Here is a 23,623-nt window from a genome sequence, read left to right as displayed (position 1 = left end):
TAGACCCTCGTTCCCAAACTGTAACTCCTGTTGGTGGAGACAATGAGGAAGACGATGATAAGACTCAAATACCTGATTGGAGCGACAACTTTAGTTTTTTGTCAGGGCAGGAACAGGTTGGCTCTGAGGACGACGGGTGTGATAACACACAGGGTGATGATGATGAGGTTGGAGATCCCACTTACTGTCAACCCACAGCCAAGAGATGAGGTCAGCAGAGGAGGTGGAGGAGGATGCTAGTGATGACGAGGTCAGGTTGCACCTTCCTGGACAGAGACGTAGTACTGGAAGGATGTCAACAACTGCATCCTCAAACACAACTCTGCCTCTGACCACAAGTCGTGGTGGCTCTTCAGGTCGCATGGGTGCAAAGCCTTGCATAGCCTGGGTATTTTTTCAAATCGATAAAGATGACCCAACTCGTATTATCTGTAACATTTGTCAGCAAAAGCTAAGTAGAGGCCAAAAATACATAGTTTGAGTACTTCATGCATGAACCAGCACATGGACATGAAGCATAAGTTGCAGTGGGAAGGTCACTGTGCTACAATGCGGCCTAGCCGGCCGGGCCAACCACCGTCTGCCACATCTTGTGCATCCATGGCCTCTTCATCCTCTGTGACTGGGGAGACAGCAGTCACACCTGTATTGGGACGCAGACCTGCCACCTCTTTACCCACAACAGCCAGCGTGATTGGCAGGTCATCCTTTTCTTTGGAGGTGGTAACACCAGCTGGTGTTGAGCCCTGTCTGACATCGATAGCACCACCTTTGGATCAAGGCAACCTAACATGTCTGCCTGCATCTTCCTCACAGACCGGCAGTTTGCCTGGGACACCCTTCTCAACCTCGCCTAAGCACAACAGCCAGCCCTCGGTCCCTCAGATGTGGACAAGTAAAAGACCATTTCCTCCTAGCCATGAGAAAGCTAAGAGGTTAAATTTCACCATCTGCAAGCTCTTGGCTACAGAAATGCTTCCTTTCCGCCTGGTGGACATAGAAGATTTTCGAGACCTTATGTCCGTCGCAGTGCCCCAGTACCAGATGCCCAGTCGGCACTCCTTCTCAAAGAAAGGTGTGCCTGCGCTTCACCAGCATGTCGCACAGAACATCACCGCTTCTTTGAGAAACTCTGTGTGTGACAGGGTGCATTTCACCACAGACACTTGGATGAGTAGGCATGGACAGGGGCGTTACATGTTGCTGACTGAGCACTGGGTAACTATGGTGACAGCAGGACGAGGGGCTGCTGTCCAAGTCTTGCCGTCCCCACGAGTTGTGGGTCAATCCTCTTTATCTCAAAGTTCCTCCACTGCTTCTACCTCCTCAACCTCCTCTGGGTCCTCCACCTGCACCCAAAGCCTGTCTGCTCATGTCACAAGCTTTCTAACTGCGCAGAAGGGATCCTGCACACCTCCTTACTATGCTGGCAGCAGGGCTCAACGTCATCAGGCATTTTTTACTTTGAAATGTCTGGGAAATGTGAGTCACACAGCTGAGGAGTTGTGGTCAGCTCTGAAGAACCAGTTTGATGAATGGTTGTCTCCACTGGACCTGAAACCAGGGAAGGCCATGTGTGACAATGCTGCAAACCTGGGTGCGGCCTTTCGCCAGGGCAATGTCACACACGTGCCTTGTATGGCTCACGTGTTGAACCTGGTTGTCCAGCAATTTTTAGCCCAATAACCCGGACTAGATGGCATTCTGCAGAGGGCACGGTCGCTGTGTGCTCACTTCCGCCGTTCGTATCCCGCAGCTCAGCGACTTACATCTCTACAAAAGTCGTTGGGCCAGCCACTTCACCGGCTAAAATGCGATGTGCCTACCCGGTGGAATTCAACTCTGCACATGTTGCAGCGACTGTGGCAGCACCGACAAGCCCTGGTGCAATACGTTCTGACGTATAGACTGGGCCAACGAGATCCAGAGGTGGGGCAAATCACGCTGAAGGAATGGTCTCAGATCAGGGACCTATGCACCCTCCTGCACAGTTTTGAAATGGCGACGAAGATGTTTAGTGCTGACGATGCCATTATCAGCATGACTATTCCGGTGACTTACATGCTGGAGCACATGTTAAACATAATTCGGAGTCAGGTGGTGGCGCAAGAGGAGGTGGAGGAAATAGAGGAGGAGGATGCGGAAGGGCTAACATCTGCAAGGTCCAGACGGTCGGCAGCACCAAGGCGGCAGGCATGTAAGGGTGGGGGAGATGGTTTTACCAGGGCGCATGGTAGCAGCCAAACTAGTGAGGAAGGTGCAGCAGCCCAGGAAGAAGTGGAGGACGAACTGATGGAAGACTCATCAGATGAGGGAGACATTGATCACATTTCTGTTGTGCGAGGTTGTGGGGAGGGGCAGACGAAGGAAGCATGATTGTTACCTCGCCACCAACACAACAGGGACTTGGTGGTCCTGGATGCGCAAGACACAAGAGTGCCTTCTTGCTGCACTACCTGCAACATGACCCTCGAATTGTGAGAATTAGAAATAATCCTGACTACTGGGTTGCCACACTGTTAGATCCCCGGTACAAAAGTAAATTTGCAGAAATTATTCCTGCCATAGAAAGGGATGGACACATGCAGGAGTATCAGCAGAGACTGTTGCAGAATCTTACATGTGCTTTTCCACAAAACACCAGTGGTGCACGTAGTGAATCTCACAGTTCCAACTTGCCAACCATGGGACCGTCGAGTGTTCAGCACTCAAATCGTAACAGAAACACAATATCTGCTGGTAACATCAATTTTGCGGAATCATTTCACCACTTTTTTAGCCCATTTTTTAGCCACAGGTGACAAGAAGTCTGACAGATAGTCAACGCCTAGAGACGATGGTACAGGAGTATCTCCAAGTAAACATTGAAGCCAAGACTGTGTCACTAGACCCTTGCTCTTTTTGGGCTTCCAATCTGGATAAATGGCCGGAGCTCGCCACTTACGCCTTGGAGATCTTGTCATGCCCTGCAGCCAGCATTCTGTCTGAACGTGTGTTCAGCGCTGCTTGTGGTGTGCTGACAGATAAGCGCACGAGGCTCTCCACTGATAATGTAGACAGACTCACTTTCATAAAGATGAACAAATCATGGATCCGAAACGACTTTTCTACCCCTGTGTCATCCTGGGGAGAGTAAAAGCTTGATGATTTGTTAAAATCACCTCACCAACTGTTTTAAGCTTTAAAATTACTAATCATGTTTATCTGTATCTTAGCTGGAAAATAATTTGGGCTTTGTAGCAGTGCGCAGTACTGATTCTATTAGGCCATCTATACTAAGCTCCACCAGATTTAAAATTAATAATAATTTTTAGCTGCATCTAGCCCGGAAAATAATTTTGGGTCTCCTAGATGCGCAAGACACATGAGTGCCTTCTTACTGCACTACCTGCAACATTACCTTCAGATTGTCAGAATTCGAAGTAATCCTGACTACTGGGTTGCCACACTCTTAGATCCCCCACACTCTTCGATCAACCTTTTCATTTTAATAAAGAACAAAAAAATTGTCATTTTTGAAATTATAAGCATTAGCAGGTTATTAGAAACTGAAATCAAACAGTTTTCAACTCAAAACTTTATTCTAGGTGATGTTACATTTGCACATAGTACCCCTTGTTCGAAAGGAGCTTCTGAACTGTCTCGTCCATTCAATTTGTCAGGTTTTGGATGCTTTCTGCTTCAATTGTTTTGCATGAGGAAAGAATACCCTCCCAGAGCTGTTGCTTAGATGTGAACTGCCTCCCGCCATCATAGACACTCCTTTTGATCATGCACCAGAGGTTCTCAATGGGGTTGAGGTCAGGGGAGCATGGGGGTCACACCATAAGCTTGTCCCCTTTTAAGCCCATATCAGCCAGAGATGCAGATGTGTTATGTGCAGCATGAGACGGTGCATTATCATGCATGAAAATGATCTTGCTGTGGAATACACGGTTCTTCTTCTTGAACCATGGCAGGAAGTGCTGTTTGAGAAACTCAACATACATTATGGAGTTCATCTTTACCCCTTCAGGGATCCTAAAGGGGCCGACAATCTCTCTCTCCATGATTCCAGCCCAAAACATTACTCCACCTCCTCCTTGTTGGCACCGTAGCCGTGTTTGCGTGGGGTGTCCATCAACCACCCATCCTCCAATCCATCCATCTGGACCATCGAGCGTTGCACGGCACTCATCGGTGAACAAAACAGTTTTGAAGTCAGTCTTCATGTATTGTTTGGCCCACTGGAGCCATTTCTGCTTGTGTGCAGTGGATAGAGGAGGTCGACAGGATGGCTTACGCACAGCTGCAAACCTCTGAAGGACTCTGCATCTTGTTGTTCGGGGGACATTGGAGGCACCAGCAGCTTCAAAAACTTGTCTGCTGCTATGACAAGGCTTTTTTGCCGCTGCTCTTTTAACCTGACGTAATTGCCTGTAAGAAAGAGTCCTCAATTTTCCCTTATCAGCACTCACACGTGTGTACTGTGAATCAGCTACATACTTCTTGATTGTGCGATGATCAGGATGAAGTGTCTTGGCAATGTTGATTGTAGTCATGCCTTGACCTAAACACTCCACAATTTGTTGCTTCTCAGCAGCCAACACATCCTTTTTCTTTCCCATTTTGGCAGAAAATGTAGGCTGCTTAATAATGTGGGACAGCCTTCTTAAGTAGTCTTGCCTTTCATTGGACACACCTGCTAAACTAATTAGCACAGGTGTCTGCAATTGCTTACAGTAATATAAAGAGCCCTGACACACATCACCATCAAGGAGTTTAACTGACAAACAAACAAATTCTTCCCTTATCACTCCTAAACACTTTTTGCATAATAATTTGGAACTCAGTGTACATGTGCTTTTCCACAAAACAACAGTGGTTCACGTAGTGAATCTTACAGTTCTAACTTGCCAACCGTGGTCTGTATGGAGTTGTTCAATAAAGGGCCCAAAATTAATATAACATAGACGGGAGAGGTCTCTATGAGTAGGAATTCAGAAGTATTTGATACCCTGTGAGGGCCAGGCAAAGGGAAAGTTGGACTGGATGGAATCCTGTATGGATTTGGGAAGAGAGACATCGAGGGCCTCAGACTTCGCTGCATTGATTTAAAAATTTGACCATGTAACAAAGTGATCTATTTCAGCCATAACAACAGGGATGGATATATGTGATTGAGTGATATATACTAGGACATCATCAGCAAATGCAGAGCACTTGTACTCGGTGCCTCCCACCTCAATCCACCTAATATTAGGGTTACGGCGAATTGATGAGAGCAGGTGCTCCGTCACTAGGATGTATAAGAGAGGGGACAGAGGACATCCCTGCCTTGTCCCATTGGTGATTATGAAAGGTGATGAAAATGTTCTGACGCGCCCCCTGGGCCTTGGGACACCCGGAGCCGGACCCTTTTTGGTAGATGCTGGGGGTTGTAGTCTCCGTGGCAGCGACCGGGTTCCGTGGCTCAGGGCGGTCAAACCAGTGGCGGAACTATTTATGTGGTTTTGATGTTTAAATGTCCGACTACGCCACCCGTGGATTGCGGTCAGAGTGAACCGCCGCTGCTGGGCAGACCGCTGAGGCTGGTGTTGTGGGTGCAGCAGAGCGTAGTATAACTCCCCACGGGAGTATAGCCTCAGGGCAGTGTATGCGGAGGATGGGGGTGATGGTGCAGGGCAGTAGCAGTAACGACACGGAGTCAGTGATGCAGTCCAGGGCCTTTACTCACAGTTCTTATTATCCAGACCCCTTCTGCAGGTAACGGCTGCCCACGTCGTACTGTGCTCACCAGGTGAGGGGCTCAGACAACTCCCAGATAACTTTGGAGCGCTTCACAGGACCCCCTCTGTGTGTCCTTTGTCTGGCCTTTCTTACCAACGCTTCTGTCCGGCTGCCTCGGGCCTCCTCTTGGTAAACTTAGCGCCAGTTTCCCTGAACCTATGGGGTGCCTTCCTAGCGGGTGCAGCGAGGGGCTGCGCCACATGAAATGTCACAGCCTCCGGTTTGTAGCTGAGGGTTGTTTCCCGCCTCCACTAGTTTCAGGGACCGGTCTCCCCCTTTGGCCTGACCCCTCCACGCAGGTGGATTGGGGCGTGCGATGGCGACTCGCCCGTCCGCACCCCTGGGATCCCTTCGTTCCTCGTTCCTGGAGCCTTCTCCACTCCTCTTCCTTCCTTCTCCCTCTTCCAGGCCTGGGCCTCTGTTACTAGACCCACCTCCGGAGCAGAGCTCATGCAGAGCCCCTGCTCCCTGTCACTTCTGCTCAGACTTCTCTGCACTGAACTAAGATGGTGCCCACCTTTTATACTCCCTTCTCAATGCACCCAGGAACTGCTTCCTCCCTGCTCCTGCACTACAGGGTTCCCCTTCCTCGGTGTTCCCTCCCCCCTCTCCAGCCAGGGACTGGGACTGTCGTGCCCATCTCCGGGGCATATTGGTCGCCCTGCCCCATGGCAATGTGGTGTAATGCATGCCGGTGTCGGGGTCCTGATCCACACTCCATCCTTACCTGAGAGTGAGATATCACATCTCTGGGTGAGGTGCAATACCTCTGTAGCAATCGAGCACTTGGGGTGCTACAGTTCCATTTATCTTCAGCCTAGGTGATGTATTGCGATACAGGGCCGTGATTTTGGCTATAAAAGGGTCCCCTAGACCCCTACCCCAAGCTTTTTAAGAGAATAATATATGGTGTGCCAGGAGACTCTATGGAATGCTTTCTCAGCATCCAACGAGAGTATCTAATTACAAATTTTTAACTGCATCTAGCCCAGGAAATACTTTGTGCCTAGTAGCAGTGTCTGCTAGTCAGTGGATTATCCCAGCTGTTAAGCAAGCTACACCACCTGTAGTTTGGACACAATTTTTTCAAAGGAAATGCTTCGGGCCCCCGGGATACTCAGTGAAGAGCATCGGGAGGCACCCCAAGGCATAGGGGCTGGGACTGGCGGTAGGACGCCTTGCGGTGGACCGCCGAGCTCGATCCTTATAAAGCTTTTTAACCGCTGCAGCTTTAGTGGACGCTACTGGAGCTGTAATTACGCAGCTGCTGGCATGAGACTTGCCCTCCAATAGATCCTTGTAAAAGGATTTAAAGTGTATTCATTCAAATTAGAGAGACAATTTAAATTAAAAAGCTTAGACCTGCCTCCACCACAGGGGGACTAGCTCGACCCACCAGCGGACAGGCACCAGTATTGGGAGAGGGGGGCTGGCCGTCAGGGTCCACCGCAGCTCTGGCACAAACCCGGCGACACGGAGGTCGCACAGGCAGGAACGGACAGGCCGTATCGGCTTCACACTTTTTTGGTTTTAGAAGGGCATGACATGCCTATATCTGTGTCTCCTCCTCCTTTTACTCCTCCACCTCTTTTCTTTTCGCATGACTATATGTACTTGTCACTTTTCCATGTGTTAGTTGTGCCTTCTGAGCAGTTTGTCAGGTTTTGGACACCTTTGAAGGTGTTTTCTATGTGTTTCTATGTGTTTTAGTTTGCCTGCCATAGGTTTTAATGGTGTTTGAAGGTGTTCGACGAACAGTTCGACCAACACACGGGTGTTCGACGAACCGAACCGAACTCAAACACTACAGGATTGGCTCAACACTACTTTTAACCACATGATAATTGAGCTGAATTTTGTGGTCAAAAATCAGCAGAAAGGAGATAAGAAGTAGGAAGACAAGAGTTTCTTACTCTTCTGTCAGAACAAGGTTACTGACAGACTCACAATTAATTCCTTCTGCAGCCAGCAAAAGACAATTCAATACCAACAATATAAAAAGCAAAACACTGCAAATTTCTTTAATGTAACCTAATTGCAAAATTTTAATTTAATCAAATTCCATGCATTTAGGTGACATAAATAACCAAAGGTGCCCTTATCCTTTAAAGGTTTAAAGGGAACTTGTCAGCAGGTTTTTAGACTATAAACTAATATCATCTATGTAAAGCATCTGAAATTTTGGTCACGTCCATACCTTTGTATTATTAGTCCATTTCTCTGTTTTCTAGAAGTTCATCAGCAAATGTTTATGCAAACAAGCTCACAAGTGCATGGTGCACTTACAATCCTCCGGCCTCTCTCCCTCATTCTCTGCCCACTGCTAGCCTCCTATCAGTGACAGACAGGTCACTCTTCTCTGTGACCTGCTCCTTCACCTGAGCCTGAGATCTCATACAGGCACTGTAATTCCCATGGACAGTGCATGGATAGTAAAGTCCTGATGACTTTGCAGGAGCCAGACTATTGATCTGCGCAGGAGCCACCCCCTGGATATAACTGAGCCTGCTCGAGATCTCAGGTTGTGCGTGCGGCGGTAGACAGAGAAAAAGGGAGAGAGCAGAAAGTGCAGCCAAGCCCCCTTGCACTTGCTAACTCATTTGCATAAACATTTGCTTATGAATTTGTGTAAAACGGAGAAACAGACTTGTAATGCAAAGTTATGCACATAATGAACATCTGAGATGTTTACATAGATAGCATTAATTTTAGTGTCTAAAAACTTGCTGGCAGGTTCCTTTTTAATTGCATCTAAATCTGTTGATGATCGCATATCACTGGGCTGGACACCCCACAAACAAAATCTCAAACTTCATAATGAGAAGCAGTAAGCACACCCTAAAAATGCAGTTTATTTTTAAAGTAGCATGTGGCTTTCAATGAAAGCAGAAGGCAAGCACACAAAATACTGCAATATTTGATGTATTTTGATGCTGAGAGTTGCAGATCAACTAATATTCTCTTGAATATAAGCAAATCAGCAGTTCTCGGCAGCGGTCGCTACATGTTTTGTAAAACTGCATTCAGTTTTTACATCTGACTTCCATCAAAGCTAATAACAGATGATCTGATATTGATGATCTATCCAATGAATAGGTAACCAGTATATCTGATATTAATGAAGTATACACTCGATAGGTCATTAATATTATATGCAACCCTTCCAATTGGAAATAAAAAAACAACAGTGATCAATATATTTTGGACTTGCCTGCTTGTGAGTAATTCTTCCTTTTTTTTCAAAAACTACCCCAACATAAAAATACTTTATTTTTTCACATATTAGTAAAGTGAAAACCAATTTCATAGCTTCTCATTCACTTTTGTCTATTCACAAATGAGAGGTGTATTTTCAGCATTAAAACTTTTTCTTGTTCTCACATTGCAATAGAAACCATTTTTCTTGACTCTACTAAGTGCCACATAGCCTTAATTTGTTATATATTCCACCCATCCAAGACACGGCTTTAATACCGCAATGAAATTATTAAATATTTAAAATAAATCAATACAATAATATGCAGTATGCTACTTTTATAAGAATTAACTTACCTGTAGTCCTCTCTGAAATACTTTATGGCCCATAAAATTAGCCAGCATTCGAATTAAAGCTGCTCCCTGTGGATAAAATAGATAAGAATGTATTCTAGACCCAATAATAAAAATGTAGGTACATTGTCTTATAAAGAAGGATGCAAACATACCTGTCTGAAATTTGATTGATATGTTCAATAGACCACTTTCAATGTTTTACCCTGAAGCCACATTTGTAGATAGTACTGCTGTGTGGCATACATGTCATTTTAGAATTGTTTTTTTACTGATTATATAGTAATATATTATTCAACCTGAGCTGTCTAGGATACTTATATCTGCTGTTTAACCCCTAAACACAATATGACGTACATGTACGTGACTGCTGGTTTGATTGGGTGTGGAGAGGGCTCAGGAGTTGAGCTCTGTCTGCACATGGCCAATATTAAATAGCTGCAACCAGAGATGAGCTCCGGCTGTGACTATTAACCATTAAGACACTGTTGACAAATACCGTCTCTCATTGGCGCCCTATGAAACGATCGCAGAGAGCTAATGGGCTAACTATGGCAGCTGGAACACCCCTGTTGCTACCATCTTGGTACATCTCTGAACCTCAGTATGTTCAGTGATGAGGCAAACTTTTTTGTGAATGGTGAAGTTAACAAACAAAACCACCGCTATTAGTCTGACACTAACCCACAGTGGATAGATCCCTCCAAGACTGTTGGAACATAAAAATTGATGGTATGGTGTGGTATATGGGGTAGAAAAATAGTGGGGCCATTCTTCATCAATGGAAACCTCAATGCCACTGGATATCTGAAATTGCTACATGATGATGTGTTGCCCTCTTTATGCACTGAAGATGGCACGTTCCCTGAGTTTTTCCAACAAGATGGTGCACCACCACATTATGGGTGTCAGGTCCGAGCATTCCTACATGAACAGTTTCCTGGAGAGTGGATTGGTTGTCGTGGGGCAGTTGAATGGCCACCAAGGTCTCCTGATCTGACCCCCTTAGACTTTTATCTTTGGGGTCAACTGAAGGCAATTGTCTATGCTATGAAGATACAAGATGTTCAGTATCTGAAACAGCAGATACTGGAAGCCTGTGCTCGCATTTCTTCTGCGGTGTTGCTATCAGTGTGTCAAGAGTGGGAGAAGAGGGTTTCATTGACAATCCAACACAATGGCCAACACTTTGAACACATTTTATAAGTGGTCATAAACTTGTAAATAACTCATGAAAGAATAAAGTTACGTTAAAACCAAGCACACCATTGTTTTTCTTATGAAATTCTCAATAAGTTTGATGCGTCACATGACCCTCTTCCCATTGAAAAAAATAAAGTTGGATCCAAAATGGCCGACTTCAAAATGGCCACCATGGTCACCACCCATCTGGAAAAGTTTTCCCTCTCCCATATACTAATGTGCCACAAACAGGAAGTTGATGTCACCAACCATTCCCATTTTATTTAGGTGTATCCATATAAATGGCCCACTCTGTATATACTTGTCATACATCACCACTTGTCTACAGTGACTTACATGGGGAGAACAACATATGTAGAAGGCTTAGGCCTACGCCCCTTCCTTTTCCCTCTATACACTGCTGGCTGGACCATACCCGACAATTACATCTATTGTGTCCCCCTTATTTCCTTATAGATTGTAAGCAAGCAGGGCTTTCACTCCTGTAACTGTTGAACTATGTGTTAATTTGTATTGTCTTTATTTTCTGTTCTTGCCCTTGCTTAATTGTAAAGTGCTGCGGAATATTTTGCCGTTATATCAATACAATTATTATTGTTATTATTATTATTATTGACAGATGGTTTCCACACAATTATTTACTGCTCAGTTTCCCTAAGACATATGTTTTGGCAGAAGTCTATCTTTTCTAACCTAGTAAAATTGATTTAGACTTATTCACACATACACTTTAACATAGATGCACAGACTTCTTCACAACAAAAAATACTACATGTTTACCAAGTATAAAACATTGGTCTACTGTATGTTGGTGGTCTTTGATCACTTTAATGTTCATAAAAGAGCATTGACAAATACTGTAAGACCTGACCTAAAGTGCAGGCTGTTGGACCCCAACCTATTTCATATTGTTGATCTATTCTAGGATAGCACTTTTTAGGCCTCTATGCAGTGACAGCCAAATGTGACTGATGCCATGATTGTGAATCATGATTTTGGATCCATGCAAACTATGAAACCATTTGGTCTCAATAGAGAATACAAGATATGTTATCATTGTGATTAGTTTGCCTTTAATAACTTCTTTATATACATTCTGAATGTCTGATTCACATATGTAATACAATTGTTTTATACTTTTACTTATTTACACTTAAAGTACTGTATACCTTCTCCGCAGATTAAATAAACTTCTGAGAATATACAGCAGCTGCAATATTCAGATAGATGTTGGTTAGCTAATGTCCCTACTCTATTCTTTTCTGATTTTACTATACTACTCCTCTTCATATTATTTCCATCTTTTATCACTTCTTACATACTGTACAACTCCTTACTATATCTTTTTTATATTTCACCATTGCTTGACTTTTTAATTACATACTGTACAGTACATAGAGTATGCAGTATATCTTTATTTATGCTACAGTACAAGATGCTGCTATATAAGCTTTTATTATTATTATTATTAATATTTATTATTATAGCGCCATTTATTCCATGGCGCTTTACATGTGAAAAAGGGGTATAAAAAAAGGGGTATAATACAAGAACAATTACAATAATCTTGAACACAATGTGACAGCGACAGGTACAGGAGGAGCGAGGACCCTGCCCGCGAGGGCTCACAATCTACAAGGGATGGGTGAGGATACAGTAGGTGAGGGTAGAGCTGGTCGTGCAGCGGTACGGTGGAGCGGTGGTTACTGCAAGTTGTAGGCTTGTCGGAAGAGGTGGGTCTTCAGGTTCCTTTTGAAGGTTTCCACGGTAGGCGAGAGTCTGATACGTTGGTGTAGAGGGTTCCAGAGTAGGGGGGAAGCACGGGAGAAATCTTGTATGCGATTGTGGGAGGAGGAGATAAGAGGGGAGTAGAGAAGGAGATCTTGTGAGGATCGGAGGTTGCGTGCGGGTAAATATCTCATCTCGATAAGTCTCCAATTTAAAGATGGTGCATTTGATATCTCTTATAAAGATTATGCATTCGCTACATCTACGACATAGGAAACAGTTCCATGCTTTTCTACATCATATCATTTGAGGGATGCTTTATCACCCCTTTGAAGTAAGCTCCGGCACTGAGCCGGCATCTTTTCCGGCACATGACAGCTGATTTGATTAGCTGTCATATGCCCCTAACAGCAGGTAGAATAGTGATCCGCTCACGGCTGTTAACATGTTAAATGCCACTGGCAATCTCTGACAGCGGCATTTAACATGATCATGGCGGAGGTGCATCACAAACTGCGCCCATTGGTGCCCCTGTCACATGATCGTGGGGTGCTGATGAGTTGGCATGACAACCAGGGGTCTGCAGAAGACACCCTTGCTTGTCATTGCTGATCTGCTATAGAAGATGATGAGTTTTGCAACACATTGCAAGTCTGAAGCCCTGCTATGAGTAGAAAAAGTGATCAGATGATTGCAGCTTTAAGTCTCCTAAGGAGACTATTGAAGCAAGTAAAAATTTGAAAAAAATATTTTTATAAATAATACATTTTTTAAAAAAAATATATAAAAAAGTTCAAATTACCCCCTTTTTTCCCCCATTCAAAATAAAGCAATAAAAATAAAAATACATGATTAGTAGAGATGAGCGTTGTTCGACTCGAACTGTTCGCCAATCTCAAATTCGAGCTGTTTTGGGCGGTGTTCGAGCCGTTCGGCGAACACGAACGATTTGAGAAAAATTCGGCTGTTCGAGGTTATGTTCGATAACTGTTCGTGCACCAAAATCATAACTGGACTTTTTCTCAGTAATGATGAAAATTAATGTTAATACGCAGTCTGAGTGTACAGCGGGGCGGGGGGAGGGGCAGGGGATGGATCTCTGCAGGAATAATGAAGATCTCCATTTTTTTTTCTCTTTCCCGCATTTACAGTGGGGAGGTGCAATCTGTCAGCCTATCAGAAGCGCACACACGGAGCGAAGGGCTTTTTTTCACACAAGCAAGGGCATGTGTCATTGGCAGTGTATGTCACATGTCCTTGCCCTATAAGACCCAGCCATTTTCCCCGTTGCCACCATTTTCTCACTGCTGCAGCTGCATGTTAGACGGCACCGCTGTTGCTGTGTGTGCTATACCTTGTTAATTTCAAGCCAATTTTCGCACAAATCTACAGATAGCTTGGGAGTAGGGAATAGTTGTGATTGCAGTCCTTTTAAGGACTATGTTACATCATTTCATACGACTTTTATCAGGCAGGTCTGTGCTCTTAAATGTATAGGTTGGGAGTAAAGACTAATTGTAATTGCAGTCCTTTTCAGGGCTAGGTTACATCAGTTCCTATCACTTTTTGCCAGGCAGGTCTGTGAGAGTGCTGTGCAAGTTTTTTTCACAGCATTTGGCTGAATCTAGCAAAGCTAATCCTTTTTGGCCTATTGCAGAGTGTGTTAGTCAGTGGAGTAGGCTATCTGTGTTACAAGATACACCACCTGTGTATAGAATACCAATTTTTTTACTGCACCTAGTGAAGTAAAACCTTTTGGGCATAGCATCATTCTATTAGTCCATCTATACTGACCTCCATAAGGTTGCAAATTGAATATAATTTTTTTCTGCATCTACCTCTGAAAAAATATTTGGACTTCTAGCTGCGTGTGGGACTTGTTCTATTAGTCCATCTATACTGACCTCCATCAGGTTGCAAACTGAATGTAATTTTTTTCTGCATCTACCTCTGAAAAAATATTTGGCCTTCTAGCAGTGTGTGGGACTTTCTCTATTAGTCCATCTATACTGACCTCCATCAGGTTGCAAATGAAAAATAATTTTTATCTGCATCTAGCTCTGAAAAAATATTTGGCCTTCTAGCAGTGTGTGGGACTTTCTCTATTAGTCCATCTATACTGACCTCCATCAGGTTGCAAATTCAAAATATTTTTTTGTCTGCATCTAGCTCTGAAAAAATATTTGGCCTTCTAGCAGTGTGTGGGACTTTTTCTATTTGTCCTTCTATACTGACCTCCATCAGGTTGCATATGAAAAATAATTTTTATCTGCATCTAGCTATGAAAAAATATTTGGCCTTCTAGCAGTGTGTGGGACTTTCTCTATTAGTCCGTCTATACTGACCTCCATCAGGTTGCAAATTCAAAATATTTTTTTGTCTGCATCTAGCTCTGAAAAAATATTTGGCCTTCTAGCAGTGTGTGGGACTTTCTCTATTCGTCCATCTATACTGACCTCCATCAGGTTGCAAATGAAAAATAAATTTTATCTGCATCTAGCTCTGAAAAAATATTTGGCCTTCTAGCAGTGTGTGGGACTTTCTCTATTAGTCCATCTATACTGACTAGAGATGAGCGGTGGTCGACTAGAACTGTTCGCCAATCTCAAATTCGAGCTGTTTTGGGCGGTGTTCGAGTTGTTCGACGAACCCGAACGATTTGCAAAAAATTCGGCTGTTCGAGGTTATGTTCGATAACTGTTCGTGCACCAAAAGCGTGTCCTGCATGTCTGGCGCTATTTAGAGCACCAATCATGCAGGGATTGTCTGCCACTCACTGTAATGCCAAAGCCATGGTGGTTGTGGCATTAGAGTGATTGCCCAAATCGATGGGAACTGTGCTCACAGTGAAACATGAAAAGCCGGGAATTCAGCAGCGGTACACCGGTACCCGACAATTTAGAACCGAAGGAATAGAGCATCACACATAGATTAGATAGATAGAAACATGTCAGTCACATATATAAGAAGTACAGTGACAGTGTTGATTACTGTACTTGTCATTTAGTGTAAAGGATTTATAAAAAAAAATATTAGTGTTTTCATGCACCGTCTCTTTAAAAAAGCCGGCCGGCAATTCAGCAGCGGTACCCGACAATTTAGAATAGAAGGAATAGAGAATCACACATAGATTAGATAGATAGAGACATGTCAGTCACATATATAAGAAGTACAGTGACAGTGTTGATTACTGTACTTGCCATTTAGTGTAAAGGATTTATTAAAAAAAATAATAGTGTTTTCATGCACCGTCTCTTTAAAAAAGCCGGCCGGCAATTCAGCATCTGTACCCGACAATTTAGAATGGAAGCAATAGAGCATCACACATAGATTAGATAGATAGAAACATGTCAGTCACATATATATGAAATACAGTGACAGTGTGGATTACTGTACTTGTCATTTAGTGTTAAAATAAAGGATTTATTTAAAAAAAAATTGGCGTGGGATCCCCCATAATTTTAGTCTCTAGCGGAGGTTAAGCAGACGGCTGGGGCAGATGTTTGAAGCCTGGGAAGGGGGTAATACCCACGGAGCTTCCCAGACTACTAATATCAGCCCCCTGCTGAATACCTAGCCTTTACTAGCTATTAAAATGGGGGACCCCCCAAAAAAATGACGTGGGGTCCCCCCTATTTTAATAGCTAGCAAAGGCTAGGCAGACAGCTGGGGGCTGATATTAATAGCCCAGGAAGGGTGCCATGAATATTGGCCCCCTCCCAGGCTAGAAACACCAGCCGTCAGCCGCCCCAGAAATGGCACATCCATAGGATGCGCCAATTCTGGCACTTAGCCTCGCTCTTCCCACTGCCCTGTAGCGGTGGCAGTGGGATAATAGGGCTGGGGTTGATGTCAGCTTATAATGCCAGCTGACATCAAGCCCAGGTTAGTAATGGAGAGGCGTCTATAAGACACCCCCATTACTAACCCCATAGTCAAAGTTAAAAAAAAACACAAACTCCCAGAATAAAGTCCTTTAATTGAAATAAAGACACAATTCTTTATTGTTCTAAATTAAACCATACTTACAATCACGCCCATTGCAGCTGAAGCCAACGATCCCCTGCAATAAAAGAAAAATAATAAAGCAACATAATCCTTACCTTCCCATGGTTCCCACGACATCTTCAGCTCTGCTACATCGAGATGACAGGCTGGACCGCAGCAGAAAGCTGCCATCCAGCCTGTCATCCCGCAGACACTGAGAAGCGCAGGCTTGCTTGCGCTGCTCAGCGTCTCTCTGTGACGGCATAAAGATGAGCCGAGGTCATGTCCAATAACTCGGCTCACCTCATGCACGTCACTGACAGCGTGGGAAAATTCTCACCCTGAAGCGGTGAGTGCAGGAGAATTCTCCCACGCTGTCAGTGACGTGCATAAGGTGAGCTCATGTCCAATGAACTCAGCTCACCTCCTGCACGTCACTGACAGCGTGGGAGAATTCTCCTGCACTCAGCGCTTCAGCGTGAGAATTCTCCCACGCTGAAGCGCTGAGTGCAGGAGAATTTTCCCACGCTGTCAGTGACGTGCATAAGGTGAGCTCATGTCCAATGAACTCAGCTCACCTCCTGCACGTCACTGACAGCGTGGGAGAATTCTCCTGCACTCAGCGCTTCAGTGTGAGAATTCTCCCACGCTGAAGCGCTGAGTGCAGGAGAATTTTCCCACGCTGTCAGTGACGTGCATGAGGTGAGCCGAGTTCATTGGACATTAACTCGGCTCATCTGGATGCCCTCACAGAGAGACACTGTGGAGCGCAAGCAAGCCTGCGCTTCTCAGTGTCTGCGGGATGACAGGCTGGATGGCAGCGTTCTGCTGCGGTCCAGCCTGTCATCTCGATGTAGCAGAGCTGAAGCTGTCATGGGAACCATGGAAAGGTAAGGATGATGTTGCTTTATTATTTTTCTTTTATTTCAGGAGATCGTTGGCTTCAGCTGGAATGGGCGTGATGTTAAGTATGGTTTAATTTAGAACAATAAAGAATTGTGTGTTTATTTCAATTAAAGGACTTTTTTCTGGGTGTTGTGTTTTTTTTTAAATACTTTACTAGAAATTCATGGTGGTCATGTCTAATATTGGCGTGACCCCATGAATTTCGGGCTTAGGGCCAGCTGATAATGCCAAGCTGGCCCTAACCCCTTTATTACCCAGTGAGCCACCGCATCAGGGCCCTGGATGAGTTGGGTACAGCGCCAGAAGATGGCGCTTCTATGAACGCGCCATTTTCCGGGGTGGCTGCGGACTGCAATTTGCAGCGGGGGTGGCCCAGAAAGCGTGGGCCTCCCTGCGCTGCGGATTCCAGCCCCCAGCTGCCTAGTTGTACCTGGCTGGACACAAAAACAGGGCGAAGCCTCACGTCAATTTTCTTTAAATTATTTCATGAAATAATTAAGAAAAAAAGGGCTTCCCTATATTGTTGTGTCCGGCCAGGTACAAATAGGCAGCTGGTGGTTGGGGGCAGCCCGTTCCTGCCTGCTGCACCTGACTGGACACAAATATAGTGCGAAGCCCCACGTCAATTTTTTTTTAATTATTTCAGCCGTCTGCTTAACCTCCGCTAGAGCCTAAAATTATGGGGGATCCCACGCCAATTTTTATTTTAATAAATCCTTTATTTTAACACTAAATGACAAGTACAGTAACCAACACTGTCACTGTACTTATTATATATGTGACTGACATGTTTCTATTTATCTAATCTATGTGTGAAGCTCTATTCTTTCTGTTCTAAATTGTCGGGTACAGATGCTGAATTGCCGGCCGGCTTTTTTAAAGAGACGGTGCATGAAAACACTAATATTTTTTTTAATAAATCCTTTACACTAAATGACAAGTGCAATAACCAACACTGTCACTGTGCTTCTTATATGTGTGACTGACATGTTTCTATCTATCTAATCTATGTGTGAAGCTCTATTCCTTCTTGTCTAAATTGTCGGGTACCGGTGTATGCCGCTGCTGAATTTGCCGGCCGGCTTTTTTAAAGAGAGTGTCTTCTGAGCAGTTTGTCAGCTTTTGGACACCTTTGCAGGTGTTTTCTATGTGTTTCTATGTGTTTTTGTTTGCCTGCCATTGGTTTTAACGGTGTTCGACGGTGTTCTAAGGTGTTCGACGAACAGTTCGACGAACAGTTCCTCGAACATCCCGGTGTTCGACGAACCGAACCCGAACACTACGGGGGTGGCTCAACACTAATACTGACCTCCATCAGGGTGCAAATTAAAAATAATTTTTATCTGCATCTAGCTCTGAAAAAATATTTGGCCTTCTAGCAGTGTGTGCGACTTGTTCTATTAGTCCATCTATACTGACATCCATCAGGTTGCAAATTGAATATAATTTTTTTCTGCATCTAGCTCTGAAAAAATATTTGGCCTTCTAGCAGTGTGTTGGACTTTCTCTATTAGTCCATCTGTACTGACCTCCATCAGTTTGCAAATTCAAAATAATTTTTTGTCTGCATCTAGCTCTGAAAAAATATTTGGCCTTCTAGCAGTGTGTGGGACTTTCTCTATTAGTCCATCTATACTGACCTCCATCAGGTTGCAAATGAAAAATAATTTTTATCTGCATCTAGCTCTGAAAAAATATTTGGCCTTCTAGAAGTGTGTGGGACTTTCTCTATTAGTCCATCTATACTGACCTCCATCAGGTTGCAAATTCAAAATAATTTTTATCTGCAACTAGCTCTGAAAAAATATTTGGCCTTCTAGCAGTGTGTGCGACTTGTTCTATTAGTCCATCTATACTGACCTCCATCAGGTTGCAAATTGAATATAATTTTTTTCTGCATCTAGCTCTGAAAAAATATTTGGCCTTCTAGCAGTGTGTGGGACTTTCTCTATTAGTCCATCTATACTGACCTCCATCAGGTTGCAAATTCAAAATAATTTTTTGTCTGCATCTAGCTCTGAAAAAATATTTGGCCTTCTAGCTATGTGTGGGACTTTCTCTATTAGTCCATCTATACTGAGCTCCATCAGGTTGCAAATTAAAAATAATTTTTATCTGCATCTAGCTCTGAAAAAATATTTGGCCTTCTAGCAGTGTGTGGGACTCATTGTATTAGGCCATCTATACCAAGCTCCACCAGCTTTTTAATTAATAATAATTTTTAGCTGCATCTAGCCCTGAAAATAATTTTTCTTCCCAATAGTGGTAGCAATAGAAATATGGGGCGCGTGCCTGGCTTACAAAAATATACGCTTCATAACAAAAAACACCAGCCTAGCGCACTGCATTAATAAGATGGCATCATCGTCTCTCCCAGTGCTAGGCCTACTACCCAGGCTAGCATTCCTGTGCCTAAAACACAATGTATGGGTCCGCGCTAGCCACTATGCTGAGTGGTCTAAAGCTGCTGCTAACGCTTTATAACAATTCAATTGGCAGATTTTCACAGAGCTCTTCCACAACGCCCACCCATCGGGCAACAGTTGCCCACCTTCCCTATGGGATCTAGTGGCTGTTATGCACACGCCCGGGCTAAGCGGCGTGTGCGTGTGATTGGTAGTGATTCCACTGGACCGTGCCGGAGAGTGAATGCCTGGAGGGGCGTGACTAAGTATTCACCCGATCCGACCAGGGTCGCACGACGGCATACGACGCCAGTGCACCAAGGAGGAACCGAGCAGAGGGACCAGGTGCTACTCCAGGACAGACCCCGGACACAGCTGTTGACCCACACAGGGGAATACAGGAACAGGCTGGTAGGCTGGCACACAGACTGGAGGGTATAGGCAGGCACGACTGGTATGCAGGCAGGCGGGTATGCAGGCAGGGGGGTAAAGGCAAGCACAGCTAGAGTGCAGACAGGGAGGCACTAGCAGGTAGGAACACAGGCGGGATAGGACCCAGTACACACCGGGACTCAGGAACAATACAGGCAGAGGGTTACAGGCAAGCACAGCTAGAGTGCAGACAAGGCTGAGCAGGGAGGACAGGGCTCTGTTCACACGGAACAGACAGGAAGAGAAAGACAGAGCCAGATACTCACACAGTACTTGCAGAGACAACAAGCAGGAGTTAGGTACGAGTTCAGACTCTGCAGAAAAAGGAAGGGAACGGACATAGAGGCAAAACAGGTAAAGGACAGGAGAGAGTTCAGACTGGAACTGAGTGTACGGAGGAGACCGACACTGCAGAGGGATACAGGAGCGGGTCTGGGAATACGGCCCCCAGAGAGGCGGAACGAACAGGCAAGGAGCGTGTTCAGACAGGACAGACCAGAGAACACAAAAAGGACACAGTTCAGACACGGGAGCTGATACCGCAAAGCAGGAGACATACAGGACTCAGTTCAGACACGGGAGCTGAAACCGCAAAGCAGGAGACATACAGGACACAGTTCAGACACGGGAACTGATACAAAAAGCAGGAGACAAGAGACGGGACCTGGCACCTTCAGAGTGCAAGCACACACTGAAGGAAACACTATGCTCAGGCAGGGATAGAAGGGAGCTGCTGAGCTATATACCAAGTGACAGACAGCAATAGGCTGAGGACGCACAAGGGGTGTGACCCACAGCAGGTACAAAAGGCAGGAAGTGATCGGGCGCCGCCCTTAAGCAGCAGAAACAGACACAAACAGACAGCATGGAGGGAAGCCAGAGAGACATTCTGGACAGGAGATCAAGTGCGCCCTCTTGCACAGTGGGAGATGGACCACCATGCAAGGACGCCGCCAGGTATGTTACAGTGGCGAATAGTTGATGCCATTAATCAGAGCGTCAGTTGCCCCGTCGACGTGGCAAGCATACGGTAAGGCATGGGGAGAGTGGACACGACTAGTAGCAGGCAGACGGGTTGACCATTGTGAACAAGCCAGATCACAAGTCACCATAGAATTTCTCCACCAGCAAATTATGAGGGGCATATCAGGGGCGTCAGCGCAGCGGTGTCTGACCGGAGTAGCATTTCACTTCCAACTACTGAATTGGGGAGATGTGACAAAGGTTCATCAGCAGACAATCCATAAAAGGGTGGAAAAGGGGTCAGCCAAGTCAGGAGTGTCACTAAAACTGATTTCTCACATCATATCCCTAATAGTGTTGAGCCACCCCCGTAGTGTTCGAGTTCGGTTCGGTTCGTCGAACACCCGTGTGTTCGCCGAACTGTTCGTCGAACTGTTCGTCGAACACCTTCGAACACCGTTAAAACCAATGGCAGGCAAACAAAAACACATAGAAACACATAGAAAACACCTTCAAAGGTGTCCAAAAGCTGACAAACTGCTCAGAAGACACAACTAACACATGGAAAAGTGACAAGTACATATAGTCATGCGAAAAGAAAAGAGGTGGAGGAGTAAAAGGAGGGGGAGACACAGATATAGGCATGTCATGCCCTTCTAAAATCCAAAAAGTGAGAAGCCGAGACGGCCAGTCCGCTCCTGCCCGTGCCACCTCCGTGTCGCCGGGTTTGTGCCAGAGCCGCGGTGAACCCTGACGGCCAGCCCCCCTCTCCCAATACTGGTGCCTGTCCGCTGGTGGGTCGAGAGAGCCCCCCTGTGGTGGAGGCAGCTCTAAGCTTTTTAATTTAAATTGTCCCTCTAATTTGAATGAATACACTTTAAATCCATTTACAAGGATCTATTGGAGGGCAAGTCTCATGCCAGCAGACGCGTAATTCCAGCTCCAGTAGCGTCCACTAAAGCTGCTGCAGTTAAAAAGCTTTTATAAGGATCGAGCTCGGCTGTCCACCGCAAGGCATCCTAGTGCCAGTCCCAGCCCCTATGCCTTGGGGTGCCTCCTGATGCTCTTCACTGAGTATCCCGTGGTCCCGAAGCATTTCCTTTGAAAAAATTAAGTGTCCAAACTACAGATGGTGTAGCTTGCTTAACAGCCGGGATAATCCGCTGACTAGCAGACACTGCTACTAGGCACAAAGTATTTCCTGGGCTAGATGCAGTTAAAAATTTGTAAGTAGATACTCTCGTTGGATGCTGAGAAAGCATTCCATAGAGTCTCCTGGCACGCCATATATGATTCTCTTAAAAAGCTTGGGGTAGGGGTCTAGGGGACCCTTTTATAGCCAAAATCACGGCCCTGTATCACAATACGTCACCTAGGCTGAAGATAAATGGAACTGTAGCACCGAGGGCTCGGATGCTACAGACGTATTGCATCTCACCCAGAGGTGTGATATCTCACTCTCAGATAAGGATGGAGTGTGGATCAGGACCCGACACCTGCATGCATTACACCACATTGCCGTGGGGCAGGGCGACCAATATGCCCCTGAGATGGGCACGACAGTCCCTGTCCCTGGCTGGAGTGGGGGGAGGGAACACTGAGGAAGGGGAACCCTGCAGTGCAGGAGCAGGGAGGAAGCAGTTCCTGGGTGCATTGAGAAGGGAGTATAAAAGTTGGGCACCATCTTAGTTCAGTGCAGAGAAGTCTGAGCAGAAGTGGCAGGGAGCAGGGGCTCTGCATGAGCTCTGCTCCGGAGGCGGGCCTAGTAACAGAGGCCCAGGCCTGCAAGAGGGAGAAGGAAGGAAGAGGAGCGGAGAAGGCTCCAGGAACGAGGAATGAAGGGATCCCAGGGGTGCGGACGGGCGAGTCGCCACCGCACGCCCGAATCCACCTGCGTGGAGGGGTCAGGCCAAAGGGGGAGACCGGTCCCCGAACTAGTGGAGGCAGGAAACGACCCTCAGCTAGAAACCGGAGGCTCTGACATTTTATGTGGCGCAGCCCCTTGCTCCACCCGCTAGGAAGGCACCACATAGGGTCAGGGAAACTGGCGCCAAGTTTACCAAGAGGAGGCCCGAGGCAGCCGGACAGAACTGTTGGTAAGAAAGGACACACAAAGGGGGTCCTGTGAAGCGCTCCAAAGTTATCTGGGAGTTGTCTGAGCCCCTCACCTGGTGAGCACAGTACGACATGGGCAGCCGTTACCTGCAGACGTGGTCTGGATAATAAGAACTGTGAGTAAAGGCCCTGAACTGCATCACTGACTCCGTGTCGTTACTGCTGCTGCCCTGCACGATCACCCCCATCCTCCGCATACACTGCCCTGAGGCTATACTCCTCCCGTGGGGAGTTATGCTACGCTCTGCTGCACCCACAACACCAGCCTTAGCGGTCTGCCCTGTAGCGGCGGTTCACTCTGACCGCAATCCACGGGTGGCGTAGTCGGACATTTAAACATCAAAACCACATAAATAGTTCCGCCACTGGTTTGACCGCCCTGAGCCACGGAACCGGATCGCCGCCACGAAGACTACAACCACCAGCATCCACCAAAAAGGGTCCGGCTCCGGGTGTCCCAAGGCCCAGGGGGTGCGTCAGAACATTTTCATCACCTTTCACAATCACCAATGGGACAAGGCAGGGATGTCCTCTGTCCCCTCTCTTATACATCCTAGTGACGGAGC

The 23,623-nt window shown here is 45.8% G+C and overlaps 1 protein-coding gene across 1 annotated transcript in view; it reads right to left on the bottom strand.

Annotated features, from left to right (window-relative positions):
* TRHDE (thyrotropin releasing hormone degrading enzyme) overlaps window positions 1-23,623 on the bottom strand; it is a 1,416,750-nt gene that overhangs the window by 542,022 nt on the left and 851,105 nt on the right. The window contains exon 7 of the mRNA XM_073651798.1: window positions 9,322-9,387. Within this exon, the coding sequence (XP_073507899.1) occupies window positions 9,322-9,387 (66 nt within the window). The remainder of the gene's footprint in view (window positions 1-9,321; window positions 9,388-23,623) is intronic.

Source organism: Phyllobates terribilis, unplaced genomic scaffold (genome assembly GCF_046119375.1).
Source record: "Phyllobates terribilis strain yellow unplaced genomic scaffold, ASM4611937v1 Scaffold_11__3_contigs__length_659146591, whole genome shotgun sequence".
Lineage (NCBI taxonomy): Eukaryota > Metazoa > Chordata > Amphibia > Anura > Dendrobatidae > Phyllobates > Phyllobates terribilis.
Note: the sequence above shows the minus strand (reverse complement) of the source record. Positions and strands in the feature narration are given on the sequence as shown.